This window comes from Fomitiporia mediterranea (genome assembly GCF_000271605.1).
Source record: "Fomitiporia mediterranea MF3/22 unplaced genomic scaffold FOMMEscaffold_4, whole genome shotgun sequence".
NCBI lineage: Eukaryota > Fungi > Basidiomycota > Agaricomycetes > Hymenochaetales > Hymenochaetaceae > Fomitiporia > Fomitiporia mediterranea.
This window is the reverse complement of record NW_006760389.1, coordinates 2978061-2995857: the sequence shown is the minus strand read 5'-3', so window position 1 is coordinate 2995857 and position 17797 is coordinate 2978061. Positions and strand designations below refer to the sequence as shown.

The window sequence follows — 17797 nt, the reverse complement described above, 5'->3', positions numbered from 1 at the left end:
GCTCTCCACTCTCTAACGATCCTACAACTTTATTTCCGTTCTCAAAAGGAGTATGAATTGAAAGAAAACTCGAACATTGATATAAATAACTAACTCGTTAACATGAAGGATCGTAACATTGCCAATACAAATAAGTTGCGCAGAAATACTGAACAAAATCCAAATAGATGCTTGCAAGTTCGTCATGGTCATCACGGGAACGTTCCAATCTTCTCTCCAGCCCTAACAAGAACCTCAATCCCCTCCTCCGAATGCTGTACCAAATCCCCATCCCAAATAACCCCTTCAGGGAAAATACAAATCACAGTCGACCCACCATACTTAAAATACCCCAATCCATCACCCTTCTCAACCATCTCACCCTGCTTCTTATCCCATCCAATACTCCCAACAAGTAACGCTCCAACAGCAACTACGACAATCGGGACGACCCTCAACTCCGATAAGCTACTCTTTAGAGGGATTGATGCTTGAAGGACGGCTATTGAGCGAGTGTTGGCGGTGAAGACGTCTAGGTCTTCGTTGACTGCTTGTGGGTTGACGGTGTAGTAGTCGCCTGGAATGTGTGTGGTGGATACCAGCAGACCCTTGACTGGCGAATGGAAACGATGATAATCCTGCGGCGCAAGTCGACAGATGGCTAATGATGGTCGGGCTCCAAGTGCCCGAGCGAGACTACGAGATTTGACAAGATTTCGTAATGTGAAGCGTCTTCCTTTTACCCTATCAAAAAAAAAAATAGTTATTCCCGAGATATTAGTTATCTGGAAGGTTAGAGCAAACCAAATTTTCCTCGAGCTTTCCCACGTAGGCCAAACTGTCAATCGACAATCGGAAGGAGACACAATTACCGAGCAATCATTGGGAGAGGCAGGCAAGCGTGCTCGTGGTCGCAGCTTTCGACTAAAGAACTCATTGAACGTCTAAATCGTGTCATTTCAGCTGCCATTCACACATACATACTCCGTCTTGCGAACCTTGTAAGTAGTCAAGTCAGGCTGCGCCAGTTCAGATAGGTCGATATGATATGTTTCAATGAATGACGCAATTTGTCCTCGAACGACGTCTCGGTCAGTCGAATCGTAGATTTTACCCTCTAGTATGAAATCAATTCACTTCATACACCGGGCGTAACTCGAAAATACGACTTACGACGTATCGATTCTGTCTTCAGCAGATTGCGGATGGCTCTCCAACGAACGAAGCGTATCTAGGGAAAATAGTTCATACGAAAAGATATGGCTAAGCTCACTGTGACGTACCTCAATTGGACCATAGAAGAGCAGGTGCATCCCAATCCGCGCATATAAAGGCATTATTTCGAAAACCTTTTGCCCAGTTGTCCGTATGATGACGTAATTGCCTTCATAATATTTCAATAACTGCTGTTGTGGTTATACGTTCAAAGCGAAGCTGTCATACCCATATGTTCGGCCGCAAATAGCTGTCATGAAAGTCTAAGCATTCTCGCATAATCGAGTAGTAAAAAGATGTCATGACTACCTTGTCAAGTGCACCTTTCCAGAGTACAGGTTTAAGCCAGGAATTTTTCGTAGACAACGCAAGGCTGGTCTCGCCGACCAGAACTATAATCACCAGATACAGAAAGATAAATTAGCATCAGTTGCAGAGCAACACTCTCTATCGTTGCACATACGGCAGGATGGCACACTAGACCTCGTCACAACAAGTCGAAGTGAATCCGCAAGGCGCAAGTGTTCGCGATACGCCGACGGTAACAAATACTTAGCGATCTTCGAATTCCCAGAACTCAAGTGAGGGGTAGGAGGCTGAGCTAAAGGGGTTGTCGACGGAACCATCGACTCTCCAGCTACAGAATTGTCGACACTCGTCCGAGTATCCGGTCTCCCACTAGCTCTGGAGGTACTCTTCGATATGCCGCCAGTCGTCTGAGGTGGTACCAATAGCCCATTACTCTCAACAAAATCATTTTGAAGACGAGGGGCGAGGACGTTGAAGGTTCTTGACAGCATTGTGATTATCCTCGCTCGGTCGCTTCAATGAGTACAATGGAAGAAAGTAGACCAGCAAGCGACGCGAGGGGCTCCTCTAGTAAGTGCGAGGTCGTGGTGGCGGCGAGGAACAGGGCAGGTATAGGGGTAGATCCAAGGAAAATCATTTTGATGGACGGACAATCTAGCACGCGTTGCTCCCATGATCTATGACGAGGAAGCGCTAGACCAGAAATGAGAAAGCATTTCCTCGCCTAAAAATAGAGAAGCGAGTTTGCTGCCAGTGAACTGTGAAGGCTTCAGATACACGTCCACTGATGCATGAGCTATTTCAGGCAGGACTCATTCACATAGAATGGAGGTGTGGGATCCGCAGCGGCAGTCGTGGGAACATTCTTCTAGAGAGACATGGACAAACACGTGGGGCTTAGAGAAGACGAGAAATAAATTACCGGAAACAACAGGGGAGTACACAGGAATGCTACAAAAAGTTGGAAGAGGCAGTTTCTATGCAAAGTGTACACCAATATCATGGAATGCAGCGAGGAGCCTAGTCCCATCCAATCAGTACCACAATCCGTAACAAACATGAAAAAGACGAACTTTAGTATATCATCAATATCCATCTTCGCAGCTCGATTTTCAGTATATCCCGTCTCCGTCAAGACCTTTTCTATTCGTGATTTCATGTCAACGTCGTCAGTAGCAATCTTTTTCGGAACAGACAGGAAAAGGTCAGCTATGCATCACCAATTAGCGTGCTACGTGCTTACAATATTTTGCTCCGCACACCATGTTCGCCAATTCTTTTCCAGCATCTCCACAACACCTCTAGCCATGAAGGTCGCATGCACAGTCTTATTCCGTCGCCCGAAGATAATACGGTTCAGGCCATCGAATTCCTCAAAACGAACAGGAGGGGGTGGGTCAAGCGGTACAATGCGCACTACGGAGGACTCGACCTGAGGAGCAGGCCTGAAATTATTTTTGCCAACTTTCATAATATGATCCACTTTGGAGTAAAGCTGGACGTTCGCAGATAACCGTGACCACAACGCCGTCCCCGGCCGAGCGACAAGCCGAAGCGCAAACTCTCGTTGGAACATAAGAATTGCGACACGACATAGTGGACGATGTGATAGTAGCCGAAAGACGAGAGGTGATGAGATTTGGTAGGGAGTGTTGGAGATGCAGACGTCGAAGTATGGTAGGTCTGCCTTGACGAAATCGCCAATCATGATTTCGAGCTTGCGTTGTTCAGGTCTTGATCGTATGTCAGAATCACTCGAATTGAGGTAGGAGAAATGGCAACTCACTTTCCCTGCACACGCTTCGTCAGCTCAGCTGCCATCCGCGGGTCCATTTCCACTGCAGTAACATGTTTCGCCTTCTCTAATATTCGTACAGTCAGATTACCCGTCCCAGGCCCGACCTCCAGTACTTTGTCTGTAGGCCTCAAATTTGCCTTTTCTACAATACTATAAGGAAAGATATAAAGTTAGTATACCCGCATCAGATACGTCCTACACCAGAGGCTTAGAATCACATACGCTTGTGCTACCAGTGGATTCTTAAGGATATGCTGACCAAATCGTTCAGTGTTGAAAATCGGATTTCGGACTCCATTTGTATCCCCAGAGGCCTTTGATGAACTTTGCTTTGCAGAAGATTGATGTGCCCGCGAAAAGCGATCTGTAGTCGCTCGTGGCATGGTTGGTAGATAAGTACGAGGAGGAAAACTTGAAGCACGCGTCGATCATTCAGAATGAGTGGGTTCCTTTTATGGTAAAATTCCAAGAAATACAAATCTCTACAAAGGCAACACTATGAAAGTCGAAATCCAGGTAATCTACCGTGCATATATACATCAGAATGGGCATCATATCATCCAGCATACAGAAAACATAGAATACATGATAATCATGAGGAATGCATGCATGTGAATAAATAAGAAATAAAAAATTGCAGTCGCTCTCGAGTCCCAAAGTGCTTCGTCCCAGGGTATTTCGGTATGTCACAAAATGCGCGTTGATACAGGCATGTCTACCTAAAATATAACCAATATTAGTTTACATGAGAAAATGTCTGATTTCGATCAAGTCTGGCTTACAATGATCCCCGTAAGTTCAAGCAATAACGCAATACGTGGAGCCGCTTCCACCAGTCTCATTATTGACAGGAATATCGGTAGCGGACGGCTCGGCAGGAATTTCGTGGGCAGACCGCGAAGTATTGCAGACACTCGACGAGCGATCACTCGACTGCGTTCGTAGAAGTTGAGAGCCGACGCGAGCATTTCGCTCCATAGAAGAGGATGTAATGAGGATAGTGTTAAAGGTGTCCATGATAAGTCGAGGTGAAGCGGAGCGAAGTGAAGGTTTGGGATGGAGGAGTTTGAGGATAGCTCGAGTTACGATTCTTGGTGATGAAGAAAAACCAGGAATCCATCGGTCAATTTATACTATTCTGGCTTCTTAGAGGTACACTCATTCGTCCAAACATCTCCAAACCATGGAGTATCCAGTGTAGCAGGTTCGATCATACCCGCCTGAAATTTGAAAATATATCTTCAGAAATCTTGTTCAGAGATGGACTAAACAATACGGTGAGTACCCAAAGGTAGATGCAATATTGCGCGAAGCATACTCGGCAGTGTATCAGAGAATGAAAAATGGCGGATTTTTTGCCAATAAAATGCCAGACTGGACGCCACAAAGCCCGAAGAGTACGAGGACATGTAGTTATTTCGGGTTTTCGGGTATTGAGCGTCTTGATTTGAGACATGTAGAAAAATAGCACGAGATACGGGTTAGAGTATAGTTTGCTGAAGTCAATGCACGTCTGAGGCGATAAGCCTTGAAGGTGCTAGTGAAGACATTTTCTAAGTCAAGTCAGTAGGGTTCCAAAATGCAGGCTACCCTGGGTACTTTTACTTGAACATACACACTCAGTTGATCGACATTTTGCAGATCAGCACAGCAGTGAACAGAGAAGGTGAGACACAAATTGGAAATTTAACAGCTCCAATTTCGGCACGGCAAGCCGACTGAGACAGGTCAAATCGCAGGACAGACTAATTTTGTATAACCCGAAAAATCTGCTGTCGCCGAATAATTCCGAGGAAAAAGGTCTACGCCAGACGAGACAAGAGAAGAACCGAGAACAGTGGCCAGTCTTACTTAATCGCTCTGCACGAAGTTCCGAGTGTGTGAAAGCCTCTATAGATATTCTATTAGTTGGATATCACTAGTATAGATAACTGCCCAACCAAGAAGAGATAGGATTTCTCCGGTGGCAATACAAAGTGATCAAGTCTTCCTCGATCAATTTGATTTTACCATGCTCAGGACATGGCATTTTGCAAAGTGCCGTTACAATCTATTGTCCAGCACAAACCCGATACGAGGATAAGAAACAAGGTGAAGTTGAGATTCGGGAATGCGTGAACCAGGAATTACGATATACGATGGCGTTTATATCAAAGGGAAATGTCCACTCTATTTCAACAGAGCCGGGTAACAAATGGATTCCACGAGAGAAATGGTGTTGTAAATTCGTAACCGAGACAGATTGATGAAACGGTCTTTGGAGTGTGCAAGTTCCTGCAGATTGATGACGTAGATAATCCGCGAGGAGACATTTGCATTGAAGTCTATCCAAGAGCGACTGTAGGTATATATCCATGCAATATGTATCGTGTGGGAGATTAATGAATCGTCGGCGGTGATGCAAAGCAGAGTAAAGATTATTGATAAGGCATACGATAGCGTGCCGTAGCAAAAGTAATGCGTAAGAGACTGTCCGAATATTGACAGCTAACCAGTCTCGCTGATTTCAGAGCGGTCCTTGTCAGCCTGTGATAGCATGTTAAACAGCGCTCGGTGCCAACCCATCGGAACGGTGTAAGCAGGTCGGAACGTGGAGGGAGAAGTCTCATTACATTTGCTCTCGGTTTCAGTTGTAATATCGCCAAGAGGTTGACGCGTCTTTGGATGCAAGGTAGTCTTGTCTCCCACAACAGTCACAGTACCGCTGTCATGAGAATTCGCCTTCTTCGTAGCTTTTCCCCGGCGGCTTCTTTGTTTGCGACGCGCCTTCGAGGATCCACGTGCAGAACGAACTCCATACGAGACAATATCATCTTTGAAAGCCTCAGAGTCCATTTCTGCATGTTTGCCACCAAGCGAGACCTTGTCAGCCATCCATTCGCAGTCCTCACGCTTCGAAGGCCAGACTAAGTTGTCTATAGTTGCATCATCTGAGACTGAGGTAGTAGATTTCATTTCCTTCTCAGGAGAAGAAGAGCATATGGATACTCTGTGGTTTTGCTTGGAATGCTTGCGTTGTTCTTCACTGTGCTTGCCCTTTAAAAGAGTCCTACTAGTGCAAGGGACCATAGTATATACTTCTGAAGCAGATTGGATTCTTGAAAGAGTGGTAGATGTAGAGGGCTGTTATTATCCGGAAAGCTTTAGGTAGGTAACTAGAAGAATGAGTGACGAGCAGTGGGTAGAAGGAGTGTGTTGAGGACGGAGACGCGATTCATCGGCTGGGCTAACGTTCTTTGAACGACCAGCACGTGATCGACTTCCACCTTCACGCTTGCAACTCGTCTGGCATTTGTCTATACTGGTGCACCTCCTTGTCAAGCACTGTTCTTTGCTCTTCTTGAATGTCTACCGGAAATGCTCTAATCTGACATCTATCTTTCATCCTTCCTGCCGCTGATCTCGATCTACTGCTTACTTGTTAACATATATGGAATGACGCATATAAGCAACGGACGTACCCGAGACATAGCTACATATTATATATACCTACTGAATCAACAGACAATGACACTAAGGAGAGCAAGCCAAGTCCACTATCCCCCCTCTTTGTGTGATCCCTCTAAGCCTCTCACATAACCTCTCTCAACAGGTTATGAGCCTTGCACTCCCTGCCTACACTTTATCTACACTCTACTACATCTATGCTCTATACAGTTCTACACATCACATGCATGCACACAGCATACTATGACACAGAACTCAACTTACTTGTCTGAGTATCCTAAACACGAATCAATACACTGCAGACACACAATCTACCATACTACATACAACCCAGACATTATATGATTGTCATCTTAGTGATTATGATTATTGGCCTAGTAATAACTCAGTCTGTGCAGGTGGTGCTGAAACTATGATGAGTATCACTTACTGTGACATTTAATCACTAAAATATTCTATAATATTACAGAGATCATGTTATTATAAATAACTGATCATACTATGGACAAACATTAGAAGGATTGAGAAAGCAAATGCTACTCATCTGCTATTAATATTACAATAGTACAAATGATTAACACTGTCAACAAACACATATATATTATAGCATAAATAAAATAATAACACATATAGTGATATTACAGCCAAACAATTAATGTAAGACATGTCTTGGATATGTTGGACATGTCAGATATGAGATAAAACAAGTTAGTGGATATCCATCTGATATCTAAGACATCTGATATCTACACACTAATACAGCTTATGAAAGTATACAACTATCTACAGACAAATTAATAATAATAATAATAATAATAAAGTTACAAAGTACATTACAGTAACTATGGTATAGGAACAAGTACACAATTATAGTCAATAAACAAATAACAATACTTTACACCTATAATAGTGTAAACATATAATAATGATGTAAAATAATAGCAAACAGTAGAATAATACCTCTACCATTACTAAAACAATGTAACAGAACATATTTAATCATATGGAACAAAGATATACTTTAACAAAGCATAAATAAACTTATATTGAAGCTACAAAGCTTATATGTAAGTGAAGTACTGCCAATACAGCTAGTACAACAAATAAAAGAAAAAAATATAACAGACACACTTATTATAATGATTACAAATAAAGACAATCATAATATAATATGATTAAATAAATTAATAAAACATTTAAGGCATTATCTCAAACAGTATAATATATAAAGAAAAGCAGACACAAGCATATCTATTACATCTTATCAGAGATATGAATAGATGCACAACTGATGTTGTAACTACAAACACACAGAGAGATTTCTTAGCATGTCGGAAATATTACAGACATATTACAAACATCACATTAAAATTTATAAAACAAACAGTACAACATTACAGTATAATGTTTAAACAAAATGATGTATGTTAAACATCACAAATTAACTTAAAGTATACTGTTATATTATAACACATACTGACAAATGCATGAAAGTAAAATAACAAAGTACTAACACTACTTGTTGAATTACAAATACACAAAAGGAAATCAACAATGTACTTCTGTACTTACACTACTTGTCAATTACTCAAAGAAAAACCTTCTAGAATTGAAGGGGAGTGATTGAATAATATACACACTAATGATGAATATTGAATTCTTAATACAGACATATTGACTACATTACTAAGTGAAATCCACAATGAATCTGACAAATCTGTTGAATGCAAAATACCTTATTAAAGAATATAAAAGTTATACATCACATAACATTTTCAATACTTATAAAAGTTATTCAAACAGATAATTAATAAATTAATAATAATAAAGCTTAGAAATGGCACATATTCCTAAAGTGTTCTTTGTAGCAAATGTGCAAACATTCACAACACAAAACTGCAGATGAACAAATGAATATTTATGATGCAGAAATGTCAATCTTATCACTGATCCTAAAAAACAATAAGTGATAAAAGTTATAGACAGATATAATGGATCACAAAGGTAAATCATTCAATACAACACAAAATAACATTGATTAGAACAAATAATGGAAGTCAACACAACATGCAATTGAACTTCAACATTAAATAAATAATAATTCCACTACAAAACAAATGCTCATACTTGACAAATAATACTAATATAATAATTCGATTAGCTTAACAACGTTTAATACAAAAATAAATAAAATACAGACGATTATCATGTCATATAACAAAATAATTCATCAATCCAGACTATAGTTCATGGATAAAAGTGATGAATAACGAAAATAATACTTTAGAATGTACATAAAACAATAAATAATATATCCATACAATAATACAAATATAATTGCAATATAATTCACAACTACAATCAAACGATACAAAGATAATAACTATACAAACAAGTATGGAGCACATACATATAATCAAATAAAACTATTAAATTGATTCTTGTACAAACAATTAATTTGCCCTCACTGCACAATTAATACAAGCATGAACAGCATTATAACATTATGAAATACATCAGATAGATACTAATAAGTATATCTATACAATGATTCAAATAAAATAAATAAAACCAATATATAAAATGCTTTACCTAGCAAATCAATTAACAAATAAAATGTCGAACAAATACTACAATTGTGCATACCACTAGATTAACTAAAGTATGCTAGGAGACTATTATAGTAAACATAATCTGATATATCACTTATATGTAGATTGTGTTACAATGCACTATTCTTTACAAAAGAAAAAGTAAAGAACAATAGCTATAATACTAATAAATATTCATGACATCACAATCACAACAATTCATGATAACACTGTTAATAACAAATAATACAAACGTACATTACTAACAATTTACAACAGATAATTATGTTGGCTATTGAAGAAATAATGCAACAGATCACATAGTTACTCAGGATGTATCAGAAACAATTCATTACAGAATGCAACATTAATATATAAGTATATTGTAATATTAATAATGTTATTTGTTTTTGCTAGATTGCTTCATTCTAAGATTAATGAGGTTTTATGCTAACATATATTTGTTGCATAGATATTATATCTGGCTGCAGGCAGCTTGCTATGTGTCTAGGTGCATCATATATGTATTATATCATGAATGTATTGTTTGTTTGTTTGCTTTACATTATTGTTTATATAATCAATGCAAAGCTTCAATCTGAAGACATAAATCAGTTATTACTGAATGCTTAACACATATACAAATGTAGACAAACACAGACAGCAATGATTAAAGAAGGATATTATTGCAACACTGGATATACATTTTACTAGCATGATTCATTAGTTTCACAGCAAAGTAAAAAGAAATTACTAGTAATACTCAAGCAAATTTAATAAATAAAACACATGATTTACAATCTTACACAGTGCTCATGAGATTCTGCAGGTCTCTGAAGCACATATGATATTAATAATGATTTCAAACAATTTATTGTGAAAACAATACTGTTATTGAACAGTAAACTATGCACAAACTTTGAATTAACTCCAAACAATTTCAATCACGTCAAACAGTCTACATGACAACAAACAATGACTTAATAATATAATGATGAACAAAGTACAGAACTAATAACACGACAGCAAACGAAAACTTAATAAATATCTAACAAAGTACGAAGTTAACACACAGTGGACCAAAATATACAATACAAACAATGCATTTATATTATACAAATGATATTATTATATGTGATACACAAGCAAATATAATACAGACACAACGTATGATGCAGATACAATACTAATAAAAATGTTGGAACAATCTGCAAATCAAACATCTTATAAGTCTGACCAACTTATAAATGTTTGAAGGGGAGTGGTAGCAGTACTATAACTACCCCTAAAAATAAAAATAAAAATAACTACAAATCAAATAAACGAATAGTCGCAAAACAAACATATTATTAAACTAATATATGTTTGAAGGGGAGTGTTAACATATATGGAATGACGCATATAAGCAACAGACGTACCTGAGACATAGCTACATATTATATATACCTACTGAATCAACGGACAATGACGCTAAGGAGAGCAAGCCGAGTCCACTATCCCCCCTCTTTGTGTGATCCCTCTAAGCCTCTCACATAACCTCTCTCAACATTACTGTTGTACATAAGAAAGCAGAAATTCTTTTAAGGCCAATCTATCTTCACCATACAAATCCAGCGACATGGATAGCAGTGAGGATGATATGAACTATTTATCCACTGAATCTCGTCTCGCTTTGTGTATCTTTGTTGAGGAACGTTGACAAGTAAAACCCTCCGACGGAGACGGGCTACCAATGCTGTAATCAGTGAACGTAAAGGCCAACTAAATTCCAATTGAACGGCCTATCGTTTTCCACCCCACTTACCAAGTTACGTACATGCTTTGATGCGCCCGTGCATGTATGATTCTTGCCCAACTGCATTAAAGAGTGGTTGCTTCACACTCAGGCACAATTAATTTTCTCTTGCGCTCATGTTCATTGGGGAATGATAAATGCTGCTGTGGTTGTTCCATTCGTCCGCTGTTAACCGAGGCTGCGAGTATTGATTGATGACATTTAACTGACAGTCCAAGATATAAAGCTTATCCAGAGGTAGTCCCCGCAATCCAAGCCATCTCCTAAACCTAACGTTGTTATGGCAGTCAACATTTTCGACCTGTCTCTCGCGACCGTCGCAGTAGCTTTCTGCTGCATATTTTTCTGGAAACGACAAAACGCAGGTCATCATCTACCGCCTGGTCCATCTCCAGACTTCTTGATTGGACATGCCCGAAAACTACCTCTTACTTTGCCTTGGATAACATATTCAAAATGGAAACATGAATACGGTTTGTTCATGAGCTACATATACCTGTCACCTTAAGCTGATAATTGAGTAGGCGACGTCATCTATACATATGCTCTCGGCCGTTCAATTGTCATTCTCAATTCTTTTGTTGCTGCCCGAGATCTCCTAGAGAAGAAGAGCGCGACATTCTCTGACAGACCGTATCTGCCAGTTTTTAACATGTCAGTATTAGTTTTCACCTTCTTTCATACGGCTAATTTTATTTTTATAAGGATGGGTTGGGAGCTAATTCTACCATTTCTCCGCTACGGACCACGCTTCAGAAAACATCGTCGAATAGTGCATCAGCACTTTGGCCCCACATCAATCGCAAATTTCAGATCGATTCAAGAAAGAGAGACTAGAAAGTTTTTAAACCGTTTACTGACAAATCCAGATATGTTCTTGAATCATATACACAAGTAGGTGATTTGCACGTCCAAGAAACTTCCTTAACTCTCATTAGTCTCATTGCTGGAATCAACCTATCGGTCACGTACGGTCATGAAGTACAATCGGACAATGACGCATATATAGAGCTTGTAGAGAATGCGGTGCACTTGTCAACGAGTCTAGGTAGCTTAGGTACCTCGGTCATTGACATTTTTCCATTCTGTGAGTTTGAGTTCATCTGGTTTTTGTCATATTGTTCGGTCTATTAATGCTTGGTCATTCTATATCATAATTTGTATAGTACGTTATTTGCCTGCTTCGCTTCCTGGAATGAGACTCAAGCGTCTTACGGAGAAAACACGGAAGGTTGTCGAATTAGTTATGACCGTTCCGTTGGAAGACGTGAAGTCGAAAAGGGTGAGTCTTTGTTGAACACTATAATGAAGAACGCGATGTCACTATTTTTCCCTTTTAAGATTGCTGGTGCTGCTCCTCAATGCGTAATTTCAGACCTACTGGATAAGTATGATGGCATGGATGTTATTGATCATGAACATGAAGAAGATATCATGAACATTGGAGCGTCTGTTTACAATGGTAAGTCCAGTCAAGGACAAAACCCTTATTATTCGTGCTCCCTGTCCTGACCAATTTCACGTCAGCTGGTACAGACACGGTGCGCTTCGGATCTCTGCTTGCAGCTTCGTCGTTTATGTTTATCCTCTTTTAAAAAAAGACGAAATCTACGCTCACAGCACTCTTCTTCATGATGACGCTTCATCCGGAGGTTTCAAAGTCAGCTCAGGAGGAGATCGACAGAGTCGTAGGGAACCACCGCTTGCCTTCATTCGATGACAGAAAGGACTTGCCTTACGTTGAATGCTTGCTGAAAGAACTGTATCGGTACGTAAATCTCTGTGCGAACGTTTCGACCGTTGTTACTAAGACGTGCGGTGAAGAATCCACCCTCCTGTCCCGATAGGTAAGTCATTTTCATCATGCTCACTTTGCCAAATACAAACAATAATTGTTAGGCATACCGCATGGTTCGACTGAAACTGAAGAATATCGTGGTTGGACCATACCAAAAGGAACAATAGCCATTGCAAATATCTGGTGCGTATTCGCTAAAGGACAAGTTGTGTTCTGAGTCACCGGAACAATGTCTTTAGGCAGATGATGAGAGAGGAGACGGTGTTCCAGAACCCAGACAAATTCATGCCCGAGCGTTTCCTGGACAAGGCCAAAGCTTCACTCGGTTCACTTTCTCCATCTAAACTTCCGGATGGAAGTCATGCGCTCTCTGGAGAGGAGGATCCTAGCATTATGGTATTTGGTTTTGGAAGAAGGTATGAAAGGTGATTGTTGCATGAGTCCTCGACCGTTTCTAACCACGAAGGTAAGGGTATGTCCGGGAAAATATCTCGCCGATTCGAATTTGTGGTTGGCAATAGCCAATGTTCTAGCAATGTTCGACATAGAACCGTATACGAACCCTGAGACAAGAGAGGTCGAGCTTCCGAAAAATGAGATAGAGGAAGATAAGGTTGTCCTGTACGTATAGCGCTGAATTAACTTCATGTACTAAGAATATTGCCTTGCAATAGTGTCCTAAAGCCTTTCAAATGCAAGATCTCTCCGCGGAATGGACGTACTTCGATGGTACTGTAAAGAGGCTTGACTCTTCCAGACCACTTGTCTCAGTGCAAGTAGGCATATCGTGTGCACATAGTGTCCCAATCTCAGAAAACGTAATGGGGTAAGCGTTTCCGCCAAGTTTTACACAAGTAGGACCTGCATATGGATCCCGTGTCAATTCATTCGTGGCGGCTTTCTTTCCTGCTTGACGTTTCCTGTTTGCTGGAGCATATACATATTTGATAGTTCTTCAGGATTCAGACGAGTTGATCAAGCGTGGCCCATGAAGTAGACCTTCGAATCTTTCACAGAGCTTGGGCCTAAAGATGCTTTGTTCTACCTTGGACTTCCATTTTCTCTTTTTCATATGTAGAAAACTACTAGTGGATAAATCGACATGAATGATTAAGGTCCATTGATCTGGCAATTGAAACACTGAAAACACTTGTGAAGACTATTTGTGTAGTAAGCAGAGAGCGCAGGAATCAGACAGAGTACAGCCAGGCTGGGAAAAAGGTTAGATGGCATATAAGTATAGCAGTCAAGCTGAGTAAGAATGCACTGCATTTGGCCCATCTTTGCTTGGTCCATCTTTGCTTCTGTCACTTTTCCAACTATCATGGCGTATGAGTCAACTCGAGCAGTAGACTGTAGTATTTATCAATGAGTCAACTTGCTTTTCTACTTCTTGGCATTGTCCTGTGTTTATCTACCACCCTTCTTGAATTACAACACCTGCGGCTGACACTTGCATTCTGTGACATGCCCTTGCCTCTGACGTCTTCGAGACGTGAATCACGACTTACGGTCTCTCTAAATGTTATTTTGGCAATATTGCATCAAACCAACAGTGCTGTCCTACCGACTCTTTGTCTTTCTGCCAAGGTACGCACAATTGCTCAATGTACAAACTTGTAAATAAAGATTAAGGCTAACGAATAACAGTTGCTCGATACCTGCAGGCAAATGTATAACCTGAAATTCCCTAACTCGGACTAGCTCCATGACACTAAGGTTCAAGAAAGTGAAATTTTATGACAGTGGTTCTGCCTTTCCCGATAAATGAAGGCATTGAAAGAATAATAATGCCCGATGGTAGGAACTATGACTTCATAATTTCGTTTGGATTGTCTCTCCATCGAACTTTGGTCGATTGAACCTTCACTTGGATCACCACTTTATCTGCACTCAAGTTCATTATGGAATGGAAAATACCACTATGGATGCTCTATTGGTACGATGATACTCTGGACTGTGGTTATCGACTCGATTGATGATATGTCACTGTCTGCCCACTATCATAGTCACCAGGTTATAAATGCTGTCTGGAAGCGGTCACCACAACCCAAGTTATCTTTCAAACCACTTGCTACACTACGAGATGATAAGCGTCCTTTATTTGTTTCTTGCGACTCTTGCGACATTTTTTTACTGTGTATTCGTCTGGAAGAAGAAACAGAGGTCTTATAGACTACCGCCCGGACCGTCGCCAGACTTCTTGATTGGACATGCCCAAATTACCCGTCCGTATACCATGGGTGACATATTCAAAATGGCGACACCAATATGGTTTGTCTAGAAACTATGCATTCTGCTCAACTCAGACTGATAGTGAAGCAGGCGACGTCGTCTATGCATATGCTCTCGGCCGTTCAATTCTCATTCTCAACTCTTTCGCTGCAGCTCGTGATCTCTTAGAAAAGAAGAGCGCGACATTCTCTGATAGGCCGTATTTGCCTGTTTTCAACATGTTAGTATCTGCTTTCTTGCTTTCGCTTTGTTGGTACAGCTGATTAACGTCTCGTAGGATGGGGTGGGAGCTTAATCTACCATTTCTTCGTTATGGCCCACGATTCAGGAAACATCACCAATTCATGCACCAATATTTTGGACCTACAGCAATTGACAGTCTCAGCCCAATCCAAGAGAGGGAGACAAGGAAATTCCTACTCCGCTTGTTGACGGAACCAGATATGTTTTTGGATCATATACTCTAGTAGGTAACTATCAGTGCTCAACTTCTTCTCTAACTCGCACTAGTCTTGTCGCTGGAATCAACTTATGTATCACATATGGTCGTGAGGTGCAATCTGGCCATGACGAATTAATTGAGCTTACAGAGAATGCGATGCACTTGTCAACAAGTCTAGGTAACGTGGGTACTAGCGTTATCGACATTTTTCCATTCTGTTAGTCTGAGATATTTTGCACATCATGTATCTTATACTTGGCTAAACTGTCTTATTTCCTGTACAGTGCGTCATTTGCCTGCTTGGCTTCCTGGGATGAGGCTTAAGAGACTCACGAAGAAAACTCGGAAGGTTGTAGAATCAGTCATTGGAAGAGGTGAAATCGAAAAGGGTGAGTATTTATCTATTAAACGCCACCTTATAGTGCTCGATACTAGTATTAACTTTCCTTTAGGGCGCTGGAGCTGCTCCCCAATGCGTTATATCTGACTTATTGGATGAGTATGAGGGGATGAGCGTCGTTGACTACGAACACGAAAAATATATCAAGAGTATCGGAGCGACTGTTTACAACGGTGAGTGTAAAAGACAAGAAGAGGCCCTATTTATTGCTCTTTATTCCTGACATGCGCCTGACAGCTGGTACACACACAGTACGTCTCGAACGTCACTGCCCTGTCCCATATTTTGTGATTTAGGTTTATCCATAATTTTCGCGAGACAAAAGCGACACTTACAGAATTCTTCTTGATGATGACGCTCCACCCGGAGGTTACAAAGAAGGCTCAGGAGGAAATCGATAGAATTGTAGGAACGTATCGCATGCCGTCATTTGAAGACAGAAAGGACTTGCCTTACATCGAATGCTTGCTGAAAGAGTTGTATCGGTGTGTGACTTTGTGCCTACCTACCCATTGTTTTACTAAGACATGTGTGATCAAGAATACACCCTCCAGGGCCTTTGGGTACGTTGCCCTTATTGCACTCGGACTTTGAAAATTAACACAAGTTATTAGGTATGCCACATATTACGACTCAAACTGAAGAGTATCGCAGCTGGGTCATACCAGATGGAACAATAGTCATCTCTAACATCTGGTGCACATATGCTGTACAGACAAAGCGTGGCTCGGATACTAACTTGGCTCAATTTTAGGCAGATGATGAGAGACGAAGCAGTGTTCCAGAAGCCAGGCGAATTCGTGCCCGAGCGATTCCTAAACAAGGTAAAGAACGTTTTGATTCGTCTTCTCCACCTAAACTTCTAAATGAAAGTTAGACATTATCTGGAGAAGAGGATCCTAGTGTTATAGTATTCGGCTTTGGAAGAAGGTGTGGATTTTGTTGACTGAGCCCTTCATTGTTTCTAAACGCATTTGAAAGGGTATGTCCGGGGAAGTACCTCGCCGATACAACTTTGTGGCTGGCAATAGTCAGCGTTCTGGCAATGTTCGACATTGAGCCGTATACAAACCCTGCGACGGGAGAGGTCGAGCTCCCGAAAAATGAAGTCCAGGAGGAACAGCTCATCTTGTAAGTGCAGTGATGAATTGAACTTCAAGGACTGAGAAAATTGCCTCGCAATAGAGAACTTAAACCCTTCAAATGCAAGATTTCTCCACGGAGTGGACGCACATCGGTGATACTATAGCGATATGTGGCTCTTTGAGAATACCAAGCCGACAACAAACTGCATTGATACACCTGTAAAGCAGCAGGCATCTCATGAGCTCTTATGTGCCGGGATCCAGACTAATGGAATTGTATGAGTGTCCCTTCCGTGTTTCTAGTCAATGAAAGCTGTATATAGTCCCTGCATCTATTCATCTATACCGCGTCTCGTCTTAGTATAAAGTACATTGTGTGTCCATCTTACTGAAGTTCTCCCGGTAGTCTGTTGAAATGTTTATGTGTGTCCATCAAATATTATGCATTCAGCTATCAATCTTCTGGTCTTTTGAGGCGGGAACGACATTCTACCATGAAATGTCTGGGCCTAATAGCATAATGAAACAATCACGGATTCGAACAAGTCGAGTGATTAGGAGTAGACCCGCTCTAACCCGTCATGGCAATGCGTAAGTGAGACACGCAACAACTGTTAGGTTTCATGACTTCGCAATGAAGCAGAAATAAAAATGGGTAACGTTTGGAGAACAGAATATGTTACAAGCTAGGAGATTATATCTG

General features: G+C 40.6%; 8 protein-coding genes across 8 annotated transcripts; 3 read left to right on the top strand and 5 right to left on the bottom strand.

Annotated features, from left to right (window-relative positions):
* Window positions 1–191: 191 nt before the first annotated feature.
* Window positions 192–1943, bottom strand: FOMMEDRAFT_105365 (uncharacterized protein; the record flags this gene model as incomplete). The annotated part of the gene is made up of 8 exons (XM_007264837.1): window positions 1658–1943; window positions 1504–1586; window positions 1423–1444; window positions 1263–1363; window positions 1153–1210; window positions 978–1096; window positions 784–923; window positions 192–723 (listed from the first exon to the last, which is right to left on the bottom strand). Exons 1-8 carry the CDS (start codon window positions 1818–1820, stop codon window positions 192–194), a joined length of 1218 nt encoding a protein of 405 aa, XP_007264899.1. The 5' UTR covers window positions 1821–1943.
* A 482-nt stretch (window positions 1944–2425) lies between these two features.
* Window positions 2426–3684, bottom strand: FOMMEDRAFT_105363 (rRNA adenine dimethylase; the record flags this gene model as incomplete). Its single annotated transcript, XM_007264836.1, has 5 exons — window positions 2426–2523; window positions 2577–2683; window positions 2747–3236; window positions 3290–3451; window positions 3524–3684. The coding sequence occupies 5 exons, from the start codon at window positions 3682–3684 to the stop codon at window positions 2481–2483; spliced, it is 963 nt and encodes a 320-aa protein (XP_007264898.1). The 3' UTR covers window positions 2426–2480.
* Window positions 3685–4099: 415 nt separating this feature from the next.
* Window positions 4100–4318, bottom strand: FOMMEDRAFT_187200 (pheromone-like peptide; the record flags this gene model as incomplete). Its single annotated transcript, XM_007264835.1, has 1 exon — window positions 4100–4318. The coding sequence occupies one exon, from the start codon at window positions 4316–4318 to the stop codon at window positions 4100–4102; it is 219 nt and encodes a 72-aa protein (XP_007264897.1).
* A 20-nt stretch (window positions 4319–4338) lies between these two features.
* Window positions 4339–4906, bottom strand: FOMMEDRAFT_187202 (uncharacterized protein). Its single transcript, XM_007264834.1, has 2 exons — window positions 4620–4906; window positions 4339–4566 (listed from the first exon to the last, which is right to left on the bottom strand). The coding sequence occupies exons 1-2, from the start codon at window positions 4755–4757 to the stop codon at window positions 4543–4545; spliced, it is 162 nt and encodes a 53-aa protein (XP_007264896.1). The 5' UTR covers window positions 4758–4906; the 3' UTR covers window positions 4339–4542.
* Window positions 4907–5788: 882 nt separating this feature from the next.
* FOMMEDRAFT_27341 (uncharacterized protein) lies at window positions 5789–6370 on the bottom strand (the record flags this gene model as incomplete). The annotated part of the gene is made up of 1 exon (XM_007264833.1): window positions 5789–6370. One exon carries the CDS (start codon window positions 6368–6370, stop codon window positions 5789–5791), a length of 582 nt encoding a protein of 193 aa, XP_007264895.1.
* Window positions 6371–11471: 5101 nt separating this feature from the next.
* Window positions 11472–11765, top strand: FOMMEDRAFT_59801 (uncharacterized protein; the record flags this gene model as incomplete). The annotated part of the gene is made up of 2 exons (XM_007264832.1): window positions 11472–11607; window positions 11656–11765. Coding segments are annotated over 2 exons (246 nt in total), but the record flags the coding sequence as incomplete, so codon positions are not given.
* Window positions 11766–11840: 75 nt separating this feature from the next.
* Window positions 11841–14057, top strand: FOMMEDRAFT_105361 (cytochrome P450; the record flags this gene model as incomplete). The annotated part of the gene is made up of 10 exons (XM_007264831.1): window positions 11841–12028; window positions 12073–12221; window positions 12301–12416; window positions 12476–12596; window positions 12662–12675; window positions 12736–12916; window positions 13034–13115; window positions 13172–13348; window positions 13404–13553; window positions 13607–14057. 10 exons carry the CDS (start codon window positions 11841–11843, stop codon window positions 13668–13670), a joined length of 1242 nt encoding a protein of 413 aa, XP_007264893.1. The 3' UTR covers window positions 13671–14057.
* Window positions 14058–15145: 1088 nt separating this feature from the next.
* Window positions 15146–17258, top strand: FOMMEDRAFT_154297 (cytochrome P450; the record flags this gene model as incomplete). The annotated part of the gene is made up of 13 exons (XM_007264830.1): window positions 15146–15206; window positions 15258–15387; window positions 15445–15612; window positions 15678–15792; window positions 16062–16182; window positions 16247–16260; window positions 16328–16494; window positions 16550–16572; window positions 16624–16705; window positions 16764–16833; window positions 16887–16939; window positions 16991–17140; window positions 17195–17258. 13 exons carry the CDS (start codon window positions 15146–15148, stop codon window positions 17256–17258), a joined length of 1218 nt encoding a protein of 405 aa, XP_007264892.1.
* Window positions 17259–17797: the final 539 nt, after the last annotated feature.